The 23,856-nt window shown below is 38.4% G+C and overlaps 1 protein-coding gene across 1 annotated transcript; it reads left to right on the top strand.

The window, feature by feature from the left end:
• The first annotated feature begins 12,342 nt into the window (after nucleotides 1–12,342).
• On the top strand, nucleotides 12,343–17,553 carry LOC124288624 (sulfotransferase 1 family member D1-like). Its single transcript, XM_046725177.1, has 6 exons — nucleotides 12,343–12,360; nucleotides 13,409–13,607; nucleotides 14,293–14,616; nucleotides 15,360–15,463; nucleotides 17,132–17,270; nucleotides 17,432–17,553. The coding sequence occupies exons 1-6, from the start codon at nucleotides 12,343–12,345 to the stop codon at nucleotides 17,551–17,553; spliced, it is 906 nt and encodes a 301-aa protein (XP_046581133.1).
• Nucleotides 17,554–23,856: the final 6,303 nt, after the last annotated feature.

The raw sequence follows: 23,856 nt of genomic DNA, 5'->3' as shown, positions 1-23,856 counted from the left end.
AAGTTTCAATATCGTAAATAGAAGGGAGAAGTTTAAAGAGTTCCGAAGGTTATAATATGATTTTTGGCCAACAGATAAAGGTAGTAATATTGTGAAGAATTTTATAAAATAAGGAAAGTTTTCTTTTTCTTTTACGTTCACTTAGGGTTTCCCAACCAGTTTTAAAATACAAATGATCACGAGAAGTATATTTTGGGAGTCATTATACGAGCTGCTTCTAACTGTAACTGTTCTAAGGATTTAGATTGATCACCTGTGCACCCATCTCATAATTCACACCCATATTCAAAATGAGGACGAATAAAAACAGTGTAGATCTTATTTAGCGTTGTTCTTTTTAACAAAAACTTTAACTTTCTCATGGAATTTATCATTTTGGATGTTTTCTTTAAAATATCATGTATGTGGTGGGACCAGCCTCCATTTGAAGAGAAGTTACACCAATATGTTTATGAAAAGGTACAGCTTTAATGTTACAATATAGATTGTCTAGCTTGTCACTATCTCTGGTTGAGAACAATACAGCCTCTGTCTTATCTGGGTTGTATTTGAGTAGAAGATAAGTACGATTTTGTCGTAGCGTCATGCAGTGAACTTTGTAACAGTATGTGAATTTTGTGACTGTGAAGTTTGTCGTTCAATCAGCGAGCGTTAACTGCAATGGCGGAACTGTCTTAACAGACTGAAACTACTCTCCTTTGAAGGGGATGTTGCTGAACACACGCTACAGCTTGAGCAGGAATTTGACATTTTCGTTGCAATTATCCTATAGTGACAAGGATGATAAGACTCAAGTTTACATTTACTTGAACACTGCGGGAATGGAGGCGATTGAAAGGGAAAAGTTATTATTTTAGTACGCAGGACTGGAAACACGTGGGAAATTGGCTTATTAATTAATTGGTTTTGTAAACTGTGCATTCCCCAAACAAACATTACATTTGAGAGATTTAAAATCTTTTCAAGGAATCAAGAAAAGGGTGAACCATTTCAAACATCCTATTCAGATCTCTTCAACAATGCCAATTCATGCATTTTGGAAATTTGAAAGATGAAATGATAAGAGACAGGATAGTGAGTGGTGACGGTTTGAGAAAAAACATTACTCAAAGAAAGTTATCTCAATCTATAAAGAGCTATATCCACATGTACAGTAGAAAAAATTCTGGCAAGGGTATGCAGGAACTGTGTTAACCTACAGAGGAACATGCCATACGTAACTCTAGAACTTTTCCTAAGTGTAGAAACTGTTGTTATGAATATCCTATTGGACGTTTGCCCTGTCAACGGTAAGAAATTTAACAAGTGTGGAACAATGAATCACTTTGCCAGTGCCACACCTAATGCAAGACAAGACAAATAAACCCATCATATACACAAGAACAGACAGGGGAGACAAGCCAAAAGTACACCTAGAAGCACAGTGCATGACATTGATGAACAGTTAGATGCTGATGATGATAATAACTTTATCTTCATTGATTGCAACAGAAGTTGATGACATAGAAGATTCACTGCCGAAAAGACAAGTGTCATTACCAACAATGGGCAATTGCTACTGAAGGTCGACACAAGAACTGAGTGCAACGTTCTTCAATTGGCCATATACACGACAATCAGAAGGAAACAAAAGATTAATAAACAGCACATTGTATGATTAGGTAACTATGGGGGTATCTCACTTTGAACACTGAGTGCAACAGTGATGCAGGAGGGTCAGCCGATAGCATATACATCCAAGTCGATGACGAAGTCCCAGATGAATTATGCCAAGATCGAAAAGAAAGTGCTAGTCAATCTCTTTGCCTGTGAAAAATTTCATGACTACATATATGGAGGAACAGTGATAGTGGACGAAGTCCATCTGAGAGTCACACAAAACGCTGCGATCTTACATTGTGGAATAAGACGGGTTTACATATCGTCAAAACAGAAGACATCTACTTCTCGTCCACAACGAAAGTACAAGACAACAAGACAGCACACCACGAAAACCAGGTCTACAACACGACAGACAAGACAGAACTCTTTCCACACCGTCCAAACTACACACAAAGTCAGCATCAGTACCTTCACCCAGAAAAGACAGAAAACACAGGGCACCAAAGATCAATCAACGCTAAAATCACCCATGACGCAAGCTGACACGAGATCCACAGTCAGTGACATCAACACCTACACGAAGCTTGCAAGTGAAAACGAGGAGTGGGAGAATAGTGCATCCAAACCTCAAATATGCATTCAAAACTGACAGTGTTTCTAAGCAGAGACAGTGTTCTTCAGCAGAGACTGTGTTATTCAGCAGGGACAATGTTCCGATTTTAAAGCTTTCAAGTTTATTTATAGTTGAACTCTTGAAGTCATACTTAAGTGAGTGCTCAGTACTTTACTTATGGAATCTAACCACTAGTGAATGATGTGACATGGAAATTGCGAAGGACACTAACGAACGGATTACATCTCATCCTATCTATCTTCATAAACATAGTAACAATCACAAAGAGACGCTAAACAAAGTTACTCTCATATACAGAGAGACTTAGTAAAAAGGGGAGGATGTAGAGGAATCCACATTCCGACTTTAAGTCACGCTCTTATTAGCAACCGAGCCTCGCTCTCGTACCAAACATGGCTGCGATCAGAGTGTGCCACGTGTACACCACGAAGTACACAAACGATTCAAACTTACAACCACTGTTGGTTTAAATATTATTTAACAAAATTGACACTCATCAAAGTTCTCCGCTGCCACAATGGTTGTCATTTGGCATTTCTGGCGTAATCATATAACTAAAATTGGTCTATAAATAAAGGTCAAATGGGAGGAATGCGTTAAATGGTATGCAATACGCACACGGCAGTGCAGCAAGAGCAATTTGTGATAATTATGTTGTTGTTTTGTATAACATTCCAGAGAAACATAACCTTTAAGCAAGACATATTGAAACTAAAGGAACAAAGAGTAAAAGCTGTGTGTCATTTGCTATCCAAACCTCGATGGTTAAATTTGCTTTCAGAGTGTGTTTTCTGGCCTTCGAACAAGTGGGTGTTCAGTTTCACCTCAACTGCTGCGATTTTTGGTGTTTCACTTTTGTTTGTCTAATGGAAGTTGGTAGTTGTTTTAATATGACATTGAATGTACAGGCGGCGGCCATGTTTGCTTGACTAGCAGAAGTGACGTCACAAGTGATGATGTCATCAAAGCTCCTGCACAATCCTATATTAGTAGACTACTTACAGTACTTGCACATTTGCAGTCCTCTGCTGATATAACAGTACCACAAACATCCTCATGATATAGTCAGAATCATACAATCGGCTCTGTCTTGTCTCACGGATGTGGAAAGGGTTTTGTCGTTTCTATATTTGAGCAGCATGCACACAAGAGATATATGAACAGCAAAAAATTAAAAAGGGCAACATAATAGCGTTGTTGCAAATAAATCGCCTGACGCTTTGAAGGCAAGCGGTATGTTTGCGTGGTGGACATATGTTACATCTAAAACAGGAATCGTTGAACGAAATAGGGTTTGAAACGCCTTTAGACTTCATCCTAACAATTAACTGTAAAGTTATAGTCATCAAGTCAAACAAACCCCCTGTAAGAACTAATTCCAACATAAGCCCAAAACTTCAAGTGCTTGCTCACAAAATAAGCCACAAGTTTAAACACAATATCGTCACGCAGATTAAAACCCAACCTTGCGTGTGGGTTCGAATCCGGATGGGACTCAACCAAGTGTACTATAATCTTTGCTTAATTGAGTAAGTGTAACCTTTCTACAAATGTGAACGAATGTTTTCATACATTTGAAAAGGTTGCTATTAATTTACAATGGATTGTGAATCAGAGGACCTTGTTGTTGCAAAGTGTATATAGGGGAAAAGCTCAGGAAGTTTATTCTACCTTACAATTGATAGAAGTATATTATGAGACTGTTAAGGCTGCAGCTTTGAAGGTTTTATGAATTGGATCCTGGCGTTTAGAGGCGTCGGTATAGGTCTGCTAAGAAAAGGGATGCTAGTATTTTGGTTTAGTTTGCAAGGGAGATAATAAAACAGTTCTGAGTAATATGTGCTGTTCTTCTTAAGACGTCAGTGGAGATTCCTACCGTTTGAGGCAGTTTCTTTTGCTTGAAATGTTTGAGCATTGTCTCAGGAGACAACCGGACTTATCTTGATCAGCAGACATTTGATCTATTGCACCAGAAGGTAGTCCAACCCTTCAGGCAGGGGTTTATATGGTTATAAACCAGGAAAGGATAGTCTAGTCCCTCCTAGTTCAATCTCTCTCAAGCCACGGCATATCGTTTCTGAACATAGAAAGCTCGCTTTAAGAAACTTTGTTTTTTCAAATGTCAAACCACAGCAATGTTGTGGTTCGGCTAATGTGGAGCAAGCTTTTGTAGACCAATCAGCAAAGTCTCTTGTGAGTGAAGAGTATATACCTCTCCTCAATACATGTTTTGTGTCAGCTGTAAGTCACATTTCCAGTGTAAAACCCTTACCGTTTTGAGGGATAATTATAATTATGGATGGTAATTTGCCATTTTCCTAGGAGTCACCTGCTAATTCTGATATTTCTGTTCTGTAGGAACACTCCCTTTTAAGTTGCTTATTATGGATGGATTTGCAGAGGGGCTATGTTCGGGTGATCCTGTTCTTACCCGTGGTTAGACTAGGCAAATTTCTTCTGAGAAACTGAGATTCCAGTTATTATCCACATTCATGGATGATTCTTTTATTTTAATTATTAGGATATTTATATAGCGCACATATCCAGGCAACTAGTGCATGCTCAAGGCGCTGGTGTTGTTTCCCTCGATCGCTGGATGTCAATGTCAACGGCACATCGTATTATCAATCTCAACTCCCTGGGGAGTATACAACTCTTGCAGCCACTAGGCGCACCAAGTTATTGTGGCGTTCCTATCCTTACGAGGTACCCATTCACAGTTGGGTGGACTGGGACACATAGTCACAGTACTTTGTCCAGCTTACTGCGCGTTGCTGTACCCGCAACTAGGTGTTTGCACGTATTCATGTGGCCACCATCTGGTCATATACCAACGGATTCGTGGGTTCTTTTAAGTGCACAGGGTTGTGTACTGTACACTAGGGGTTGTGACAACACTGAAAGAGTCAGCACACAAAGTTGACTCCAAGGATTTTACACCCGGTCACAGGTGGGCTCGATCCTGACACCTCAACCTCGCTGGATCACTAGCCTTAGCCAGCTCGCCCACCGCGCCCCCTGTCTAAATCTTCCATGGAGAGTAGTAAAATAACTCTGAACATTTGGCTGTTGCAGATGGTTCAGTTACAGGGAGAAGACCCAGAACCCATTTTCTTGCCATTAGGGCATACTCTCTCTAGAAGAAGATGACACGGTTCCAGTTTGTTATTATGTCATGGGTGGCATTTTGGTAAAGAAATGGAGACCACCAGAGGTACCTGCTGATGATAAATGGGGATTTTTTCTTGAGACTGTTTTGCTATAGAATTCTTTTTTTAAAATTTGGCTCATGAAACGCCTTTGGAAGGTCATTCCAAATTCACAAATGTATGAATTATATACAACTAAGTTTGAATTATTCAACAAAATTATATAATGTTCGCTATGGCTACATACCGAAAGTCCACGTAGAATAGCCGGTATCTTTATGCTATGTATTGGCTCATGTGTGTATCTGAGGCAGGTTTTCACTTAATTTACCTAAGGAGCTGTGACGCCGATGACAGGAAGAGACAGTGTTCAGACTTTTCATTCTATAATCAATGTGTTAGGGTTCCTAATTACTTTCGCTGAAAGACCATGTTGGCATTGTTATGCATGCACGTATACACAGTATACAAAGTTATACAGCACTGTGGTTGCACTTCTGGTTGTAAGTCCATAGGCGGGGCGGTAACCTGCCATTGATATGAATCACCGTATTTTCTTCGTGTGATTCGATTATTCACACACTGTCGTCGTGTACCTGTAGCACTGGCACATCCACTGGCACATCTGGGAGTGACTCGCCTGCCTTCATGTATGTGTCATATACTGAACTAAAAACACTAAACACTACTGGGACACCTACAGGACGTAAACTTGAGCTGGATGAATTATGAAAAAATTGAGAAAAATTAACATTTGTGAATTTCAGAAAAGATTTTTACAATTGAAAGCATACAGAGTCAACGGTTGGTCCTTTTTTGATCTGAAATACTTCCCAAGAATAGCCATAGACTTACATGTCGAGGATTCTGAGCAGATACAGTCATGTGATGTGTTTAAATGATGAAGCTGGCTGCAAGTTTTCATGCCAGAACCATGTTCTGAAAACATGACAGTAATCAATAATTAACATCGAACGAAAGAACTCCCTCATCTGATGCACGGATTATGACACTCGTTTTGTGAACATCACGACCATACGAACGCATGAGGAGTCATGTCATAATGATATGACAAAAAATGTGATGATCACCCCAAAATCTCCGTTAATGAAATGTATACAGGAACATGTTCGACCAGCTAAATTGGTCTTGTAACACCAAAGCGAAATATGCATCGAAATACAACGAGTGCAATCCTCACTCTGGAGGACCAGCCAATCAGAACTGTTTGGGAGTGAGCTTTTCCATGACCAGCAAAAGACGACGATACATTGGTGTATGATGTTGCCGGTTAGAGATGGTTTTCAAGTTACGTTTTATTTGCTTAATATGTGTCTCCAGTAATATAATGTTTTGGCAAATGGTCAAAGCAATACATACTGAAATATGTTGGCATAAAATTAGAATATTACGATATATCTGAAAACGTAACAGAGAACTAACCGACAATGAACCGAAACTTCAGATACATATTATATTAGTTTTTACTCCTTGCATATTTAGTATAGAATCTCGACCCCGCCATCATCTCGTCGTACACTCAGTAGTAATCTTCCAACATCAGGTCGTTGAAGCAGTTCTTCCAGTCACCAACGACTCCTAGGGTATGTGATTTAAACATCATCAGTCATAGAAGTTCTCGAAAGTACTCGTTTGTTATCAGGAACGAAATATTGTACACCTTTCTTAGAGATTACTCTTTTATCAAACGTTGTTTTTTAATACTTGTGAATCATTAAATTTTACAATTGATTTTTTACGTCATTCATTGTGATGAACCTTAAACGGTTGGTTTATTTAAAAGGACAGTTTTCATGAAATTACCTTTTCTGTACAAAAGTGTTCCCGTCCACATTTATCGAAAACGGTTCCTTGTAGATTTTCATTCTGGAGAAGCTGCACTTCTCTCGGAACAATGGCTCGGCACAGATCATCATTTCTGTGAAGTATAAGAAAGTCAGACAGTGCTTGTACAGCACGTACAGGATCCTCAGAAAAGAAAGTGAAAATCATACCTAGGTGCTCAAATGTGCAAATTTAGACACGGTTTTGTTTTCATTTATGAATATTTACATATCTTGTTTGTCTTGTGAGCTTCGTGTTAGGCCAATCATAACCCGGATTGGCATGGGGCTGGTCATTGTAAATGTAATGTAGTAAACCAATAAAACAAATGAAAATGTGTGAAATTTTCATTCTCGGTCTCGTCTCATTCAACTTAGCATTCTTAATGCTCCTCCAACCGTATGTTAAATTAAAGGAATTTCGGTAATCATACCACTAAGATCATTTGAGGAATTAGGCTGTGTACCTTGATGGCTTCTTCATAACTTTGAAAGTGCACTGGGACATAAGAAAATCACCAAAAATAGGGTGAAATCTACAAGAAATCGCAAGAAATTACATATCCATTGGAATAGTAAGTAGTACCTTTTTCTGTAACATTGTAATAAGAAACATAGCTTTCTTCAATTTACTCAAGTGAATGTCCCCTCTTCTCTCTTAGCGTCAGCCATGTTTGCACTGTGGTACACGTATTATCCACACAGTCCTGTCTTGTCTACAGTATAACGACAATATGGTGAAAGGTCGAAGTCGTAACATATACTACCCATCAAAGGTTTAGACTCACTTAAAGCACTCACTATATGTTATGTATATATGTATGGTTACATCGATGATGAATGTCTCCACTAACTTGTGGGAACCAACTGTAAACCTTATGCAGATGAATTGCACGAGGATCATGCATTTAATTGCTGTAAGCATGTGCAAATATCGTGCATGTGAACAGCTGCGTTTTGGTGTAAAGTTTTGTTACGAATTCGTCAATTTTCACTGATTTGTATCACTTATTGAACTCATGACAAGAATCTTTTCAACGTTACAAATGTGTTTTACAATACATCAGTTCATGTGTAAACAGTACCTTTAAACAATATGGAAAGTTTTGCAAAATTTGTTTTAGAACAGTTGACTTAAGTAAATGGCTACATTTACACTAGTGAGTCTAAACTTTTGATGGGGAGTGTAGTAACGGCGTTACCGTTTATCTTCTAATGTATGAGGCTTCCCTAATATACATAATACAAAATACACAACTACCTTGCAGTTTATTCACTTTGAATGCGTTGAGAACGCCTGTCGTTTAGAAAGTGGTCAATACCATCTGTTATATCAATACACTCAGTATCACTATGTCATTAAAGTACGAATTCTAGTACATTTGTTGGTTGAGTTCCATCCAGGATTCGAACGCACACTCCGAGAATAAGGCACATCATCGCCAACACACAAAGTGTGTGACACGGGTGCTCAGTGGGGTAGGGGTTGCCGGGAAGTCGAGTCCAATGACATTATTGGCTAAGCACTTAGTTTTCGACAACCATCCCATATATCACATGATAATCTAGTTAAGACTGTGTAACATGGGTGCTCAGTGGGTTGGGGGCTGCGTGGAAGTCAGGTTCCATGACATTATTGGTTTAGTACTCAGTTTTCGACACCAATGCCCATATTTCACTGGATAGTCTGGTCTGGTCCGGCGTCAAACGAATACATAAAGCTGATATAATCAGAATTGTACAATCGACTCTGCTTTTAAATGAGATTTCTTGTGGAAAGAGTTTTCTCCTTTCTATTCATTTGAGCAACATACGAAAATGACATTAATGAACAATCACAAACCACAAAAAGAGGGAACATATACAACTAATAGTAACTGCATAAAATAAAAATTGCATAAAATAATAGTTATAACAATGTTATCGGTGCCCTTGGTTTGGTTTGGTTTGGTTTGGTTTGGTATCTGTGCCAAGAGATCAGGAGAGTCCTCGGGTTCTCCACCGGGAGCACAGCCCTTCTCACACTCTGGGTAATGCAGAAGGCTGTAGTATTGGGGAGCCTTCATATTCTCCGGAAAGTTCTTGGGTTCGACTAGGCAGTGTTTCCTGGGAGAAGTCCCATTCGCTGTCTGGGCTGCGTGTAGAGGGGGCGAGGGCCCTGAGCTGATGATGAGCCTTACCAGCCTGATTGTGCCAGGATCACCCGAACCCTCTCTGCTGCATACTATCCTTAATCTGTTAAACAAATATAAGTTATAACAATAAATATGTATCAAGTCACTTTGCATGAAATTTGATGTCACGTATTTGATGTCACATGCACGTTATACACAATGACCTTACTTCACTTTTTGCCTACTTTTTGACACCTGAAGTTCACAACCTGATACCTCAGAAACGGTTCATTATTCTATGTCTCTGAATGTTGTGGAAAACACGTTTATATCAACCTAAACTACACGTACGTCATGCCATGGCTTACAGAAACTCAGTGTCTCCGCGCCCAGGGTATGCTGGAGACTGAAATGGCCCAAAATGAAGTGGATCGACATTATGGTGTCAATCAAACCTCGATTTCATATCCATGGAGACGTTTTCAACATAATGAGAACACGAGAGATTTACCTCGGACCGGTCGTCAACTCGTGACGTCGCGTCATCAAGACTAGCTGGCCCATCCAAGGATTTGATTCCAGACTGCCAGTTTGACTGCTCGGAACATTCCTGGTTTACGTCCATTCAGTTCCAGGATTGTACGGAACCGACTGAGGGGGAACAGCATCCGGCCCCGGCGGTATGGAATACGTCTAATTTTGCTCCAACGCCACAACTTGATAGACAATTGTCTTGAATTTGGTTTACTTTGCACGCGTTTAATACGCTTGTTACAGGAATACATATTGTATGTCACCGGTGCTCAAAAATGAGGGATTGCCTAGACGTTGAACACGTCGGGCAATGTCCGACCAAAGACAGTATTGGCTAACTGCACTTTTCCCATAACCACAGACATGATATGGCTGAAATATTGACGATGACTTTTAAATCTTAACTCACTCACTCACTCATATCTCTTCATAAAAGAGTAACCCCAAAGAGAGTCACTGTCTAAAGGGGAATTGGTTGTTTATAGCTTCAGAAAGGGAACCGAGTCTCAACATCAACAACACACACACACACACACACACACACACACACACACACACACACACACACACACACACACACACACACACACACACACACACACACACACACACACACAATAATACATTATCATTACAACAATATACATACACACACATCGACCCATTTACATGATGTATCAAGGAACGGGTTGAAGAGTTTGTTAAAACACTAATGAAAACAAAGACACCATTAACCCTTTAAACTGAACATAACAGGAGGTGGGGCTGAGGGGCGATTCTCACATTTGACTGGTTGATGCTAACCAAAACCTTTCATCTTGCAAATTCGTCTCTGTATGTATGTATGTATGTATGTATGTATGTATGTATGTATGTATGTATGTATGTATGTATGTATGTATGTATGTATGTATGTATGTATGTATGTATTATTAATGTAATGTAATGTAATGTTATGTTATGTTATGTTATGTTATGTTATGTTATGTTATGTTATGTTATGTTATGTTATGTTATGTTATGTTATGTTATGTTATGTTATGTTATGTTATGTATGTGTTAGTGTGTGTGTCTGTGTGTGTATGTATGTAGGTAGGTAGGTATGTATGTACGTAGGTACGTAGATAGGTAGGTAGGTAGGTAGGTAGGTATTCAGGCAGGCATGTCTGTAAGCATGTATGTGCAGTCATGTAACTTATTAGACAGTAAATCCTTTTACGTTCTGTATGTGAAAACAAGGACAGAAACGACCGCATCCATTATTTTTAACGCAGATTGCATATACCACGTGTTTGGTTTTCAATGATATTTAGAGACTATCAGGTCGGTCTAACGTAATTTCTAAACACAGTATGTTAATTTCCATTCTACCATAACCGATTTAAAATCGAACTTCGTCGTTCGGCGGAAGAAACTGCGTAATCCGGCATGGGCGAATTGAACTCGTCTGTAAAGGGTGTGGAAAGTGCCGTTCGTACTTTTTAAACATTACAACATAAAATATATTATGTCCAAAGAAAACAAACTGTTTATTCAATGTAATAGCTAAAGTGGGACGCAAAGGAAGCGTTTCAAACTTACTAGATGTCTAATATTGTGTAAACAATTCTAAACGGAAAGAAATATATCCTTTACCAGGTGGGCAAATGTTAAATACGTTTTGCTGTAAATGTTGTATAAATAGGGATGTATTTTTGAAAGGCTTTCTGAATTATAAGTTAGATATCGTTTGTTTCTGGATGGCGTTGTACATTGTGATTGAGTTTAAATATTCTTATAATAGAAGGTGATATGATAGCGAGGCTACCTAATAACTGTGGGGGAAAATAATAATGTTTTATTAGCATTTCCATCACGTCTCTTGTGTTGATATTAGCCATGTTCGTGGTCAAGCTGAAGTAGTGTTGCAGTGTTGTATAAGTGCGCAGTGAAGCGGTCATGACATCAGACGCATTTTCAATCAAAATTTAATAGTGTCTAATTGATTGATTGTCCAATTCAATTCGGGTATTTCACGTAGTCATGGTAGAATAACTTTTTAATAAAACTGTTCAAAATTTCTATATGAACTCAAATACTTATGCCATTATATTTTCATATCAAGTAAATGCATTGATTAATAATAAGCAGCATACAATGTTTTCCACCCTTTAGTCATTGTTACAGTATAGAAATAATTTTAATATATTTTATGTCAATTATCACAAACGCCATTGTTGTTATTGAAATCAATATGTTTTAAGGCTCAAAAAGTTGTATTTATGTTCCACGGAAGTCCTAATACGCATTATACAACCAGGCACAGCTACACAGATCAGATCAGCTGGCTCTTGCTGTTTCAACAAGCATCTTATACAGACCTGATTGCCGTTTAGGCATTTTTAACTTAGGATTTTTTACGTTACATTTGTAAACTGGTTAAACCGCGTATTTAAAGGAGCCTTTTTATGTCCTTATCTGACTCCATGTCTCAAGGTATAACGGTGAGTTTCATTAAATTATTATTTTTTGGAATGTGTAGTTCAGGAATTTTGAATAATTTTATAATTCAGGAAATATTAAAAATATGTAATTCTTCATTCGGGGGATATATGTTATGAATGAATTAAATGCATTGAAGGATCCCAAGGCTTTAGTAAATATCACATGCTGTAAATGTTTCATCATGTTGGTGCTAAATCTAGAGATGTCCTGTCGATTCACTTACGGTTCAACATATGTATGTTGCGCAATACCTAAAAAACAAACGCATAGTCGTTTTGTATTTTTTAAAATCTATTAATTAGCTATTGTGTTCAAACAATGGTCGAAATATGTGACAAAAGTGTTGATAACATGATTTTACACAATTGCGCAAGTAAAAAAATCAACTTTAGTACCTGAAGAGGTCGATTTTGATTAGATTTCTTACAAGGATTAAAAAGGCATCACCACAACGCAACAGAAATCACCTTCCAGTTGAAATTGTGCAGCAAAAATCATGCACTGTCTGGCTATAAAAATCCAGATTACTTTCAGAAATTAGCATTCGTTTTGAAGGAGTTTCAAGGTCAAATCACTACGCCACGTCTTGACGCTGCGATTTGGAACATCGCCATTGAAAGAATGCACTCTGGAGATTACCAATCTTCTGTTGCCAGGTGTCTGAATGTTACTCTGAGCACGATATAACAGCTTACAACTTCTTACAACAGGCATAACAGATTACCGTCCCCGTACAGGTTGACCTCGAGTCACCACTAGCCCAACATCGGTACATCCGGGTACTACATTTGCGTGATCGTACTGCCACGGGTGAGAGCACAGCAGCCAGGGTGCCTGAACTTCGGAGGATATCCGGTATATATGTATACAGAGAGGGGGCTGAGAGAGAAAGAGAGTGATAGATATATAGCTAGATATCTATCGGTGTCTAAACCTTGTGGTCCCTTTGAGTTCGTTTTAAGTGCAGTTCGCTAGTAAATAGTATCTAGTAATGGTAAATAGTATCAGTTTGCTAGTATCTCTTAGTAAAACTGTGTCTTAACACAGATCTGTGGCCATGAGATTGAACTACCCAAATCTGGACAGGACCTGGTTATTGTCAAGGACAGAGGAGGGAAGGCGTACACTTTACAACGCTATGATGGCGTCTATTATAACATCTTCTACAGCGTGGCTCACCTTAAGCAAATCAAAGGATTTAAACTCCGTTCGGATGACGTCTACTTTGCTGGATATTTGAGGACAGGTAATTAACAAACACACAGTGGTATAAGTAATGTTGGATCCGCTACATTATGACTTTTGTGGTTTTCTGTAATCCTGAAGAATGATGGCCCCTAACACATTTAACTGCATTGAGATTCATTACGAAGTTAGAGTATTGGGGAGAAGATAATATATGGATAATAAAATTCTTTATCTTAACATCATAGATGTAACTCCAAATCCAACAAAATTGCTAACTAACTAAGAAAAAGCTATAATTATAATTTCCAACTGTGTATAATATGAAACTAACTTCAGATTATTGAATCATGCTAATAATTACGTGATTATTACATGACTACTAGTATACTGCAACACACAGTAACTTGTCTGGTTACCCGTGGCCTCACCTATTTGACTGCTTACCCGTGAAAATCCGGGTTAAAATTGGTGTTCAGCAACCCATGATTGTCATACGAGGCGACTAACCCGACTGACACGGTGGTCAGGTTCGCTTGACACGTGTCATCGTATCTGAACTGCGATCGATGCTCATGCTGTTGATCACTGAATTGGCTGGACCAGACTCGACTATTTACATACCACCGGCTTTAAACGACAAACAAAACAAATATTTGACTCCTTGTAAAATTCATTAGTAACACTACAGATTTTCACAAACACCTGAGATACAGTATCCTTGAAGAAAACTATATATTCAACAGGCACACACTGGACGTATGAAATCATGAGCATGCTCCTGAGGGGGAAATCTGAAACCGCCGCTCTCTGGAAAGGGATGAACCAATTAGAGATTGTGGAAGCTGCAGCGCTGGACGCACTACCGTCTCCACGCATATTAAATACTCATTTCAATTTGCTCCATGCTCCCGATGATCTTAAAGAGAAGAAATGCAAGATTGTGTATACCCTCAGAGACACCAGGGATGTTGCCGTGTCCTCGTATAACCTGAGTCGTAGTGGGTCTGTTGTGACCAACTACACTGGAGACTTCAAGGATTATCTTTACCCCTTCCTTGAAGGGAAGGGTAGAGTGTGTTTAATGCGTTCCGATGCTTTACTTCTTTCTTTCACTGGGTACATTACGTGGTTGACAAAGTGGCAGACCGGTATAGTAGTTTTGGTTGGCTTCTTTTTGCAATATTTCAGCAATTTGACACCAAGAAAGGTCCCCACATGTTTTACCCATAGATGGGTATGGAACCCGGGCCTTCAGCGTGACGAGTGAACGCTTTAACCTCTTGGCTATCCCACAGCCACCGTGTTTGCGTTTTCTATGAATCGGTCCGATACGTGAAGGTGAAGTTAAGTTATTAGAAGATTATATAGCAATATATTTTCCCAATGTACCTTTCTACTGTGATTAATTCCAGTGGAAAAATATAGTTTCTTGATGCTACAAGTCGTTGTTTATGGCAGATGAATCATACAAAACAAATATGTAAACCAACACACGACAAATAATCTCAGATGAACTGTCGATGTTGCATGTGACGAATTCAATACACTAGCCTACCAGTAAAGATGGATCTAATGACAATCAATAGACTGTCTAGTTCATTTTGGATTATTTTCAGACCGTGATCATGAACATGAATTATTGCTGAAGAAACAAAACCGCTGTTTGAAACATGCGTTGCGATTCATATCAGAAATTAAATTTATATTTAGCAAATTAATTATTACCCCTTTCAGCCGTATAGTCCGTTATTATGAGACATGTGACCACCAAAGGAGGACGAATATTCGTAATAGCACTGATTTTTTGCAGTTGACGTTAATGGGTACTTTGATCACATGAAGAGTGCTGAAAAGTATCTTCAGCAACATCCAGACATCCCTGTTCTCACAGTAGTATATGAGGAGATGCTTAAGGTAACCATGACCAGCCTGTTATTGATTAGAAGCGACAAAACCCTTTCCACATTCATAAGAAATCTCTGCTAAATACAAAGTCGATTTACAATTGTGACTATATCATGAGGAGATATTTGTTTCAGCAGTGTTAGAGCTGTATGCTGTTGTTTGTAAACAAATCGGGTCTGAACAATAGCAATCACAGTAAATCACGTTTTGTTCAGTTAATTACAACAGATATAATACTCTTAACGTTCATCGTAAATATTTGCTTTTGGGGTGTAACGCTGTTTTAGGATTCATCCTTAAAAGGGAAATTCAATCAATCATATCCAAGGGTGTGATTACTCGAAAAGATAACAAGTATACAATGACTAGTTTATATATTCTTTTCATAGAATAAGCTGATGGGAGTTGAAAAGTTGGCAAACTTTCTTGGCGTCCCGAAGGAATTGTTGATCTGTTTGAAGCTGTTGCAGAAAATGTCAGTTTTCGAAAATGGTGGTTGACAAGAGTGCATACACTTTAAAGTTCAGTGGAGAAAACTCTATTTTCCGTAAAGGTAACGAACAGTTTGACTGAATGAAATGTAACTATGCATTTTAACTCTTTATAAACGCACCAAATACGACGCCATCCCACAGGAGAGTGACTTAGTGAGTTGGTATAATGTCGCTTTGATGACCTCGGAATAGCAGCTGCATGTGGGATAGATGCCCGAGGTGATGCAGGTCTCAGACATTTTAACACTTTCCTAAATATCACGATAATAATAATAATAATAATGTCCACTTGTATGGCGCCGTTTCCACACACTAGTGTATGCTCATGGCGCCTCGTGTGTACAGCTAAAAAAAACTGCAGCAATTGTACAAGTCATTCGTAATATTTCCTGAAAAGATGGGTCTTCAATGAAGATTTGAATAAGTCAAGAGATTTTGCTGTTTTGATGGTTATGGGAAGACTGTTCCACAGTGAAGGAGCAGCATAGCTGAATGATCTGTGACCATAGTTCTTGAGATTGACAGGGGGTGTTGTTAGGAGGAACTGTTGGTGTGATCTCAGCTGTCGTGGTGGTGTGTACACTGAGATGAGTTCAGAGAGGTACTGAGGCGCTAGGTCATGTAGACATTGGAACACAATGGTCAAGATCTTGAATTCGATTCTGGCTTGGATGGGCAACCAGTGAAGAGACTTTAGGACAGGGGTTATGTGAGATCTTTTAGATGTTAGGGATACAATGCGGGCTGCAACGTTTTGGATTTTCTGGAGTTTTGTCAAGTGTGCAGAGCTGAGTCCAAACAGAATGCTGTTTGAATAGTCCAGTCTAGATAGAACGAGAGACCTGACGAGAGTATGGGCTGCATCTGTTGTTAAATTATGACGAATGTTACTGATAGCTCTCAGGTGGAAGAAGCAGATTCTTGAAAGATGGTTGATCTGAGCATCAAGTGATAGGTCCTGGTCTGTGAACACTCCAAGATCTTTCACGGATGGACCTAGAGTAATTTCTGCATCAGCTATTGTGATTTTCTCAGTCGTGATTTTGTTCAGACGATGTTTATTGCCGACAAGCATAGCTTCTGTCTTATCATCGTTCATTTTGAGCATCATAGATGACATCCAGGATTTGATGGACTTTGTGCAGATAGCTGTCTTCTCTGGGGAATGTTGAATCTGATTCAGAGCAAAAGAGTCTACCAGCTGAGTATCGTCTGCAAACGAATGGTGAGGAGTGTCATACTTGTCGGATATGTCGGTCAAGGATGTCATGTAAAGGAGGAAGAGGATGGGCCCCAGAACAGATCCCTGCGGAACTCCACATGTGAGATCTGCTGTTGTGAATGAAGACTGCTCACGAGATGAGAAACCTAAGAAAATATAGTCCGAAATCAAAATCATAGGTTTCTGGCATGCATTCGAACCTCAAAACAGAATCACATTATTAACTCGTTATGTGATTCAAACTCTTGCTTCTTATTTTAGGCGTGAGTGGCGATTGGAAGAACTGGTTCACTGACGAATTGCTGGAGGACTACTTCCGTGTGTACGAAGAACAAATGGCCAACTCAAGATTCTATCGTGAAGAATACGGACGACAGAAGTAGTCAGTCTGCAAGTTCATAACGCAAGAATGTATATTTGAGGAATAATTGTAAACAATTGAATGGATAGTTAAATGACATATATATACAGACAGATTTTACATATAGAGAAGTATGGTATGTACACTGTAACTGCGCATACCCTTTGTCATACAATTTGTTGTCGTCAGCAAAGTTATTATATCATTAGTGTCCATGTATTCAACGTTACAAATTCCAATTTTAAAGAAATTAAAATTAAAAACCATGAAAACGTGGTGTCCACGGGTTTTTATTGAACCATTCATAACATCTACATCATTTGTTTTACCCTTACACCCAAATGAATTCAATTCGATGTTTTGAATTGATGCTAATGATAGTACGAGTTTCTGATCAGAGCGATGTTTGAACAGAAGTCAACTTTGGTAGTTATTATTAAGATATTCAATTAGCTTCTAATCAAATCGAATATCAATGAACCACTTTAAACCTGTATAACATGATAAATAAAGCAGTAATTGTTCATAATTTACAGACATGTAAACATGTATCAAACAAGTACAGTGACCTTACCTTTTAACAGAGGTTCGTGGATACTTCTACAACCGAATTCAAAAGGGTAGGGAGTGGGTGAATGTCAATGTATTTTTGTACATTGTTCATGATAATGACAACACACGGTTTTGTTATCTAAGTCAACTATGTCTGCAAAGTATGAACACATTTTCTTGAACAATGACATTAAGTCAATAGAAATGAAAAAAACCTTTCCACATTCATAAGAAATATTGTATTGTACAATTGTGACTATATCATGAGCAGATATTATAATGTTTCAGCACCATTAAAGCTGTATGATGTTGTTTGTAAACAAATCTGGTCTGAACCAGGCAATCCAGTGATTGTCACCATGCGATACGATGACAGAGCATGTGTTTATGAACCACTTTGAAATAGTGATGATACCAGGTGTTCGCGGAAAGCTGAGCGTATCCTGCCCAAACTGTGGCCCCGTCACAGACATATGCGAAGTCTAGTAATTTGTTCACCTGAAATATACTACATATACTAAATATACAAAAGTTTAGACTCACTTAAAATGTTCACTAAATGCTATTTACATATCTATGGTTACACAGAAGAATTACTCCACTAATGGGGGAACCAACTGCAAACCTTATGCAGATGAACTGCACGAGGATCATGCATCAAATTGTTGAAAGCATGTGCAAATATCGTGCATGTGAATAACTGCGTTTTGGTGTAAAGTTTTGTTAAAAATTCGCCAATTTTCACTGATTTCTATCATTTATTGAACGCATGACAATGATTTTTTCAATGTTATGAATATGTATTGCAATACATCAGTGCATGCGTAAACAGTACCTTTAAACAGTATGGAATCTTTTGCAAAATTTATTTAGTTTACAACAGTTGCCTGAAGTAGGTGGCTTTATTTATACTAGTGAGTCTAAACTTTTGAAAGGAAGTATGATTCGTGAGCGTATGATATAAGTCAACATAATGAAGCTGGAGCTGTTGGAATACTGCTCGACATGAAAGGGAAGTTGACTATTAGAATGTTGAAATCAGCCCTTTTGTTATAAAGCCTTGTGGGGAGTTTTTCTGTCACTCTGAATCGTTACGCATAGACCTAAATATGAAACAGTTGAGGCGGTCTCACTTGTCTCCTTAATTTCAAGCTGACGTTGGTAAATTAGTGGAAGGCAATTGCTATTTGATGGTTAATGAAGTATATTAAATCATCGATGTACCGAAAGCATAAGTTAAACTTCTTGGTCAAATTACCTTGTTTTGATTTTGCCAACCCAAGCAGAAATTGGGTTTTGTTATTTAAGTATACAAAGTAAGAACAACTTTCCTTGAACAATGACACACCACTCTAGCATTTTACCACCAATGTCCAGTTTGAGACGATGGATTGAAATATCATGGTCTACAGTGTCATATGTGTCACCCCGAAAAATATTTATTCCCCAACACGCTCTGTGGTTGCTAACATTATTCAGTCACCCATCTCATTGATTCATGCCGCATCATTGAGTGATCTCCTCACTCCGCCATAACATATTTTAGAAGTTCTATCTTAGGCGCAAGGTATTTATTAGTAGCCCCAAAAAGGCTGATTTTTTAAAAGTAGCATGCCCATTCGTGATTAAACATTACGGAAGCCTATTAGGGCCACGCTACACTATTATTCAGCATTTTGTATCTTGAAACTATAACTTGCTATCTTGAAAATTCAACTTGCTATCTTGAAAATTCAACATCCTATCTTGAAAATTCAACTTAGCATCTTGAAAATTCAACATCCTATCTTGAATATTCAACTTACTATCTTAAAAATTCAACTTAACTTTGTTGAATATTCAAGTAGGTATCTTGAAAATTCAACATCTTATCTTGAAAGTTCAACATCCTTTCTTGAAAATTCAACTTAGTATATTGAAGTTTCAACATTCCGTGTTGAAAATTCAAGAAAGTCAGTACTTAAATGAAATGCTCTTCGTTCATTATGCGCATTTCCAAATTCTCTGTACACGAACTGTTGCCGATGACAATGGAGCAAACCAGAGACAATGTCATCTCTATGTATTTTTCGTATGTTTCCTTCAGGTTATCTAACGCAGAGATTCTATGCTTTCTTGTACAGTACCATGGCATGATTATAAGTATAAGGACACTGAAAAGGGTTTTGTCCAGATGCAAACATCGCATGAGAAAAGACCATTCTGATATCATGGAAGTAGCTAATTGTAATGGTTACAGGTGGATGCATCGTCAATGTCAGGAGAACGGACTCATAGTTTCAAAGGAAACCATTTTGATACTTATGAACCTAACTGACCCAGAAAGAATAAAAATCGCAAGAAACGCCGCCTTGCGCGCTGCCCGAATATCTCGAGCCTATAACTGCGGCGTGCAAGGTATCATATCAAAATGGTTTCCTTTCAAACTATGAGTCCATTAGACTGACATTTACGATGCATCCACCTGTAACCATTACAATTACCCGATGTGTTACACTGTTGCAAAATGAACAAAGCCACTTCCATGATATCAGAATGTTTTTTTCTCCCGTGAAGTTGCGCTATATAAACATCCTATAATAATCCTATAATTCTTGCCAGACAGAAGTAACCCCATCCTAACGCTACTACAAAAATACATAGAGATGATATTGTTTCTGCTTTGCTTCACTGTCATCGGCTACAGTTCGGGTACAGAGAATTTGGACATTTCATTTATGTACTAATTTTCTAGAATTTTCATCATACTAAGTTGAATTGTCAAGATACTAAGTTGAATTTTCAAGAAAGGATGTTGAAGTTTCAAGATAGCAAGTTGAATTTTCAAAATACTAAGTTGAATTTTCAAAATACTAAGTTGAATTTTCAAGATAGCAAGTTGAACTTGCAACATATAAGATGCTGAATAATAGCGTAGCGTGGCCCTAATAGGTTGCCGTAAAACATAGCCTTGCAGCTCTTGTCGCGCTGTCCCTTGAACATGTATATTAAATAGGACAACATGGAAGAAATAATACAAATACGAACTTGCGAATTATGAAGAAACAAACTTTCAATCCTAGATGGATGATCTAATTGAAACTAAGCCTGAAGTCCATAAACAATTATATGTTAAAATATGAATTGGTCATTCCATTGAAAATGTATTAAGATGCATGTACCTTTCCTATTGTGGAAAAGTTCTAGAAAATCCTTGAATGTGCCCTGGTAGCCATTTAACCCTGCATCCATATATAAACAGTACAGTGAGACTGCAACATCCTTTGGGTCTCTTAGATTGTAGATTATCTTGCATTTCGTTTCTCTCAACTGCGTTTGTGCACGAGAAAGTTTGAAGTGGGTGTTGATGATTCGTGGGGAGGAGAGACTACTCAGTTCATCATTCTTTCTGAATTCTAGTTGACTCTTTTCCTTGTATCTGGGTATGGTGTCGGCAGTTCCACTGAGCAGCATTCCAACCATTTCAAACGTCCAGTGTGCTACTGTACAGTATCAAATAAACGGTCTTATCAGCTGATACACGGTGTACGTTGTTGTGACATGAGTAGATCTAATGACCAAACTAGGTAATAAGTAGGTAGGGTCGACGTGATCAGGTTTCTGGTTCCCTAGACAGGTAACTCGTTGGGCAATCATGTAAAACTTGTTTTCGGCTGATCGTTGCTTACATTTGAAAAAAAGTCCACATTTACAAGCTTGGAAATGTCTTGGAAAGATGATGTTTCCAAGACATTTCCAATTTTTGAAAGAGGATGTTTCCAAGACATTTCCAATTTTGGAAATATGAGATTTCCCAAAAATTCACATTCACAAGGGGAGATAACTGGGGGTCGATGGTAAATGATTCTAGTTTGCACGCCCAAAGACCTAGTAATCCCCTGTTAATTGATGAGTGATTCAAGGCAGTTAAGATTCACCAATTAACAAGGCGTACAGTGGCCCAGAATTCATGTTTTGGAGGTAGTAAATGAACGAGTGTATGTTTATAAGCATCATGACACAAATTTCAACTCATTTTGACTTAATTCGACTAACTTAGAGCGATATTTAAAAATCTCGCCCATGGGCGAATTATGTTGGCCCATGGGCGAGAATATTTACTTTTACTCAAAATACATGTTTTTTCCATGTTTTGGAGGTAGTAAATGAACGAGTGTATGTTTATAAGCATCATGACACAAATTTCAACTCATTTTGACTTAATTCGACTAACTTAGAGCGATATTTAAAAATCTCGCCCATGGGCGAATTATGTTGGCCCATGGGCGAGAATATTTACTTTTACTCAAAATACATGTTTTTTCCATGTTTTGGAGGTTGTAAATGAATGAGTGTATACTTATGGGTATCATGAAACAAATTCAACTCATTTTGACTTAATTCGACTAACATAGGGCGATATTAAAAAATCTCGCCCATGGGCGAAAAACATTTTGGCCCATTGGCGAGAATATTGACTTTTACTCAAAATACATGTTTTTCCATGTTTTGAAGGTTGTAAATGAATGAGCGTATGTTTATAAACATCATGACACAAATTTCAATTCATTTTGAGTGAGTGAGTGAGTGAGTTAATATTCAACGTCACATCGGCAATATTTCAGTCATATCGTGACGAGAACAATTACGTTTATGCAAAGTAAATAATGGTAAACTATAAAAACCTGTCAACGAAGGACAGTAAAATAACTAGATTATCACAGATTCGAATTTAAAACTAGCAATCAAATCTAAAACAGTCTAACTATAGGACAATACAAGGTAAAAAACAGGCTATATATTGCCAACAACTGAAGGTAGATCACCATGTTAGGGACCATGGAGACTTATAGTACATTTGCTTCCTGCATGGACCCTAGATGGATTTACGCCATCCCCTCAGCTATTAGCAATGTTAGATAATCTAGCCATAAATTCAATTCATTTTGACTTAATTTGGCTAATTTAGAGCGATATTAAAAAATCTGCATTATTTACGGTAACATGGATTAGCTAATAGCGCATTTCCGGGAGACCCACATTCACACGATCACTCAACCATACCCATTTCCGGTTGAGCCACACCATATTCAACTCTTGTTTTCTTAAAAGTGGCTTTCCCGGGCTATAACTATCAGCACACCCCAATCCGACCATCTGTCATTAATTAATTACCTGTCATGAGCTATCAGTTGTATTGAAAGCTCTCGCCTATTGTTTCATTACTTAATTTTGTTTCACGGATAGGTATGTAGTCACTCCAAATTCACCATATGTGCGTGACTGTCCTCTCCGACGTCCGCGCCCACCTCTCAACCTCGCTCAGCCTGCCTTGCCCCCCTCAATGCTCCCATACCACCCCTTCACCCCACCCACCCTAGAAGGACTTACATGGTCCCTTCATACGTTGGCGATTGTGCACAAATTTAGCCATCACTTAAAAACACAAGTATCCTACTATTATAAACCTGGTATATCTAAATTTACTTCAAATGTTTTGAGACTTACGTACGCTCTCAAGAAGACAAAACTGTGAAACCCGTGAAGGTCCGGGTTAGAATTGGCCTTCAGTAACCCATGCTTGTCGTAAGAGGCGACTAACGGGATCGGGTGGTCAGGCTCGCTGGCTTGGTTGACACATGTCATCGGTTCCAAATTGCGCTGGTCGATGCTCATGCTGTTGATCACTGGATTGTCTGGTCCAGGCTCGATTATTTACAGACCGCTGACATATATTTGGAATATTGCTGAGTGTGGCGTAAAACTAAACTCACTCATCCAACTGCTCAGATCG

Source organism: Haliotis rubra, unplaced genomic scaffold (assembly GCF_003918875.1).
Source record: "Haliotis rubra isolate DU_JTF1 unplaced genomic scaffold, ASM391887v1 Scf421, whole genome shotgun sequence".
Classification (NCBI taxonomy): domain Eukaryota; kingdom Metazoa; phylum Mollusca; class Gastropoda; order Lepetellida; family Haliotidae; genus Haliotis; species Haliotis rubra.
The sequence above is the reverse complement of the archived record's forward strand: the minus strand, read 5'-3'. Positions and strand labels throughout refer to the sequence as shown.